Source organism: Physeter macrocephalus, unplaced genomic scaffold, assembly GCF_002837175.3.
Source record: "Physeter macrocephalus isolate SW-GA unplaced genomic scaffold, ASM283717v5 random_1638, whole genome shotgun sequence".
NCBI classification, from domain to species: domain Eukaryota; kingdom Metazoa; phylum Chordata; class Mammalia; order Artiodactyla; family Physeteridae; genus Physeter; species Physeter macrocephalus.
Genome location: NW_021146569.1, coordinates 1 through 5,098, shown reverse-complemented (window position 1 = coordinate 5,098; position 5,098 = coordinate 1). Strand labels below are relative to the sequence as shown.

Sequence of the window (5,098 nt, the reverse complement as noted above, 5' to 3'; positions counted from 1 at the left end):
AAGAAAGAGCTAAAGCAAGGTTGCTTCTCCCTGCTTCTCCGAATGCCAAGGTTTAATGCACTTGGCTTATAGTATGTGCACAAGGCCTGGTTCCAAGTCCCTAATATTTTGACAATGTAATCAATTAACTCAGTCTCAGACTTAGTATCTCATTGCACAGTGTCTTGGAAATCAAAACGGGGAAACGATATAACTTGAAGTCGGATTCAAAGCACTGACTTCCAATTACTCACTAGCAGAACCATTTGTAGAATACAACACTCGTTCCGGATGGATAGGCAATGCATTGGGCAAAACCAGCTCGGCCGATGTTTCTGGGACCCTGGAGGGGACTAGAGGAGAAGAGATTTTTCTCCCCGTATATCAGAAGACGAGCTAACTGCCAGGCAACAGAATAGAAACGAGCTAGCTTCCTCCCGGAGGGAAAGATAAAACAGCTCCTCAGTGCTACGCAGGACAAAGCCAGGACGTGCAAGAAGCCTTCAGTCTAGGGCTCCACGTGCCTCTCCAAGGACGGAGGAACCCACACACAAAAAAACACAGCCAGCCCACCGCGCGCCTGCGGAAGGCGCCGGGTTCTCGGCCAACCTTCAGCACCGGCGGCTCGGGGCTCCCAGCTTGCGAGCTCCCTGTAGCACCCGCTGTCTGGAGGGGGCAGAGGGCCGTACCCTCTTTCCAAGTCTCTTCTTCCTTGCCCCAATGCCTACTTCTTCCCAACTACGAAGTGGAGTGTGCTTCCCCAAGGTAATTGAGACATACACACACACTCCTCAGATGGCACTAAGACCCCGCGCCCCACGACCAAAGCCAAGGCCAAGAGTCTTCCCCCGGAACCCCAGAGCCGGGCTCCTGGACCAGGAGGCGCCCAACTCACCCAGTCCTCGAAGTGGCGGCTCCCGTTCTGCAGCAGCTCCTCAAACTGGATGGTGCAGTTGGCCACGAAGTCGTCGTACCCGATGGGGGCATCGTGGAAGACGGCCAGCTCGATCTTGCGCCCGTTACACACATCGGTGACGAACTCGTCGTGCCAGGCCGGGCTGTTGGTCTTCTGCTTGGTGGCCGTTTGGCCGATGCGCGAATCGTCCACGTTGAGGGCGATGTAGGGGTCGAGAAGGAAAGTCTGCGGCCGGGGTCCCACCGCATGGCGCAGCGACCAGGCTGTGGGCTTCAAGCTCACGGCCTCGCAGATTTTGATCTTAAGAAGGCCATTGAACACTACCATGGTCGGGGCGGGGAGTGGGGGCCGGGGTCACTCCGTCCGCCCCGAGGGCAGGAACGAAGAACCGACGCCGCGGCGCTCCGAGCACGGGGACTCCTGGGTCCCCTCTCGCCCCACCGCACACTCTCCCTACACCTTGTAGCGTTGCGCCCTGGCGCGGGCGATTCTCAGCCAGTGCATGTATTTCCTCGCCGGGTTCCTAACGGAAAACAGGGAGGGGGGGAGAGCTGGGGGACGTCCGTGTTTGGAGCAAGTCTCCCCCCCCAACAGCAGCACCTCCAGAAGAGGAGATGAGGTGCTGGCTCCGCTGCAAGCCGCGGGGGCTGTGTCGTCGCCTCGCCGCCTCACTGGGTCCGGGCTGCGGGGAAGCGGGCGCCGCGCCCGGCGCTTACCTACCTTTCCGAAACATAATCCCCGGGAAATTTCGACTCCGGGAGGGGGAGGGGGCGGTGAGACGGGGCGGGGACGAGAACCGGGGGCGCAGATTTCAACCCGGATCCTCTTCGCACACCCAGCGCCTGCCTCTGACCGCGCGGGGCGGGGGATGGACCAAGGGATGTGCAGTCTATCCGGAGGGATGCATGTCGAGAGGAAATGGTCCTTCTCGGAGCCAAATTTTTAAAAATCCACAAGCCACACGGCCAGCCCGGCCGCCTCCTCCTGGGCGAAGCCGCGCCGCGCCGCAGTCGGCGATCGGGAGGCGCCAGGAGTCGGGAATCTCACATCCGCGCGGGCTCGGGAGTCGGGGTGGCCGCTGCTAAGGCTCGGGGCGCAGGCCGGCACCGGGCGGTGCGCAGCGCGGCGGCGGGGACGGGACTGCGACTCCGCGCGGCCCCACCTCCCGGGCGCCGGCGCCCGCCTGCCGCGCTCCCCGCGTCCCAGCTCTCGGCTGCCGCTCGCTCGCCGCCCGCCCGCCCGCCCGCTCTCCCCCTCGGTCTCTTCTCCCTCCGTCGGTGTGCGAGCGAGTCTCCCTCCCTCTAATGCAGGAAATGCGCAAAAGACGTCAGTGTGTGTGTGTGTGTGTGTGTGTGTGTGTGCGCGCGTGTGTGTGTATGTGTGTGTGTGTGTGTGTGCACGCGCGCGGGCGCGCTCCTGTGTTTGGGGAAATAGAAAGTTTTGCCGGTTGGGGGAGCAATACGGGAAAAGTGAGCCTAGGAGAGGACGATCGAGAGCGGGCGAGCCTGCCGGGGTCGCGGCGGCGGGCGGAGGAGCCAGACCGGGACCCCGGGGAGTGGCGGCCTTGGGGGCTGGGGTGCGAGCCCGCCGGCCGTCGATACCTGGTCTGTGGTCTCCGCCGGGAGACGAGCGGGCCGCGCATCTCTCCAGGCTCTGCGGCCAACACTTTCTTTTAGAGCCGAGGGTGGAGAAGTGGCAGGGGTCGCGCAGCCGGAGAGCACTCGGGACCCTCCCCCGGCCCCACCCCTCCTCGGACCATGGCTGGCAAGGGCAGCCTGCGAAGTATTGGTCGGTCTGTCTGTCATTCTGTCCGGAGACGCTCTGCTCCGCGGTGGTGGGGGAAGGGAGAAAGGGAGGGGCGTGCAAGGCTCCGTGTGAGTTTTAAAACATTTATTCTCTCTTCCCTTTCTTTGGGGGCATTCTCCCTTTGGGGGTCTGTCCCAGACTTCTCGGGCTGCGAGAACTTGTTGACAAGTGAAAGCTTAGTAGCACCCTGGCTCGGTTTGTGTGTTTGTTTATATTTTACGAAGTGACTTCATATTTACCCTGGACCTTGCCTGTGCCCTTCTGGGCTCTGATCAGCGCGCTGACAGCGGCCGTCCCAGCTGCGCGAAAACGGGGTGCGTCCTCCGAGGGGCGAGGGGCTGTGTCCGTGCTGATTTCCTCCGTAACCTTTAAACTCTCGCTGGAAGCCGCGGCGGCGGCTGATCACGTGAGGCGAGCCCTGGGCTGCTGGGGAAGAATTGCCTCTGCGGGGAGCCGAGGACGGGGAAGGCGGCCCGGCGAGGGACGGCCTCGCGCCTGGGGACACGAACCTGGGAGGCCGGGGCTGAGAGCGCGGAGGTCCCGGTCGCGGCCCTGGCTGGGACAGCAGAAGGACAGCGTTGGGAAGAGGTCATCTCCGCAACCTGCGAGCCGGGGGGTTGTGCAAACGGAAAAAGAAAACCTCGGCCCTGTCCCGTGTGCCAAGTCAAGTCAGGGAGTTTGTAGGAATCGTGGTAAGCTGAGTGTTTATCTCTCGAGTCTGGTTAGTGTCGGCCAAAATTTGAAACCCACCTCACGATCACTTTTTCTCTGTGGAAAAAAGGTTATCATTGTCTGCTGCTTAAAGGCTTAAAAAGGCTTAAAGGCGAAGAAGAAGGCAGGCCCCTGGAACAACAGGATACCAAGTGCAGCACACAGGTCGCAAAAATGATCAGAAAAGCTCCAGGCAGATCCTCTCCGAAGGCCTGCAGCCACTGCGCTCTCCTGAACTTAGAAGTAATTTCTCGAAGCCCGCCCTGTTGGATGGAGCAGCAGGGTAGAGAGAGAGCTACCGTGCAGTCTTAAGGACAGTCAAGACCGCTCACATTTAAAATGTCAAGATATAAAAGTTATGCCTTCCAGAGCCAGTCCCACCAACTGGAGGCGTATTTAAAAATCTGTCCATTTGACAAAGCACAGGTGAGATATCTCGTTGCTGTTTAACTTTATTTCTTTGATCATCAGAACTTTTTCCTCTTTGTTTCTTACTGCCATCATTCTGTTCTTATTAAACATGTTTCCCCCTTCATGGGGCATGTGATGGGCGAGTATGGCAAATAGGGCTTGATCTTCTAAAAATGCATTTGGAAGCAGAGCAAGAGCTAGAGAGAGAGGACTACGATGCCTGACAAAGAGGCAAAATTGAAGGGCTACCAACAAACTCGGCCATCAAGACAAATAATATTTTAATGCAATATTTTTTAAAAAAATCAAAACGAATGTAGAATTCCAGGGTGAACATAATATCCAAATTTTGAATAATTTAAAATATTGCATTAAAATAGTCTTTGTATTACTGAGTTTATTGGCACCCCTGAAATTTTGTGCCAGAGATGAGGGTTTCACTTGCCCCACACCAGCCCCAGCCCTTTGGGGGTGATGGAGAAAGGCACAGATTTCGTGAAGTTAGGGATTCTTGAGTGTTTCATATCTTCTCTCTACTCTTTCTCTGAGTGAGTCCTATCTTACCTGCAAACAGAGAAGTACAAGGATTGAAGGACATTGGTCAAAATCCCTCCTCTTCTGTGTGTTCAACAGGAAATACGTTTAGAATTAAAGACACACTAAAGTTGAACTTTTGGCATGATATTATATTCCCCCCACCTCCCCAGGCAAGAACCCCAATGATATTAAATAGGGTCTGTTGCCATCCCAGTGACCAGGCTTTGTTAAAACCAGTAAGCCACAAGTTTCGAATACCATTTCCTTGGACCTGGGTAAGGTTACAGGAAGGCAGCATCTGCCTCTTAGCAGAATGTTTGTTACACCATGTGAATAAATCAGCCTGCAATCCTCAGATGCAGCCAATCCCAGGGTGACCTTTCCTTTCAATTACAAGTCTTTCTGTCTGGGGGTGGAGGAAGGTGGGGTAACTAAAAAACTTGGCCAAACTTTCAGTTTTGTGTTGGAAGAATATTTAAGTAAAAACGGAGAATGCTGGTGGTCTACACACAAACATTGCTAATTTCCTGCCCTTATTACATCCTTATTTCTAAATAAATCCCTCACCATCCTCCTCTCAAACTTGGCTGAATGAAAATATGTATCCTCCAGGGGCACCATGGAGATGCCAGATGTGAGCCTCTTTAGGGGGAAACCCTTAAATTTACCTGAGGAGTAGGGGCAGTGGGTCTAAAATGACCCTCTGCTCCAGATTTCATGTGAAAAGAAACACAAGCC

General features: G+C 55.9%; 1 protein-coding gene across 1 annotated transcript; it reads right to left on the bottom strand.

Moving 5' to 3' along the window:
- Positions 1-552: 552 nt before the first annotated feature.
- LOC114485415 (protein kinase C epsilon type-like) lies at positions 553-2,042 on the bottom strand (the record flags this gene model as incomplete). Its single annotated transcript, XM_055083483.1, has 3 exons — positions 1,616-2,042; positions 875-1,418; positions 553-645 (listed from the first exon to the last, which is right to left on the bottom strand). Coding segments are annotated over exons 2-3 (441 nt in total), but the record flags the coding sequence as incomplete, so codon positions are not given.
- Between the last annotated feature and the right edge of the window lie 3,056 nt (positions 2,043-5,098).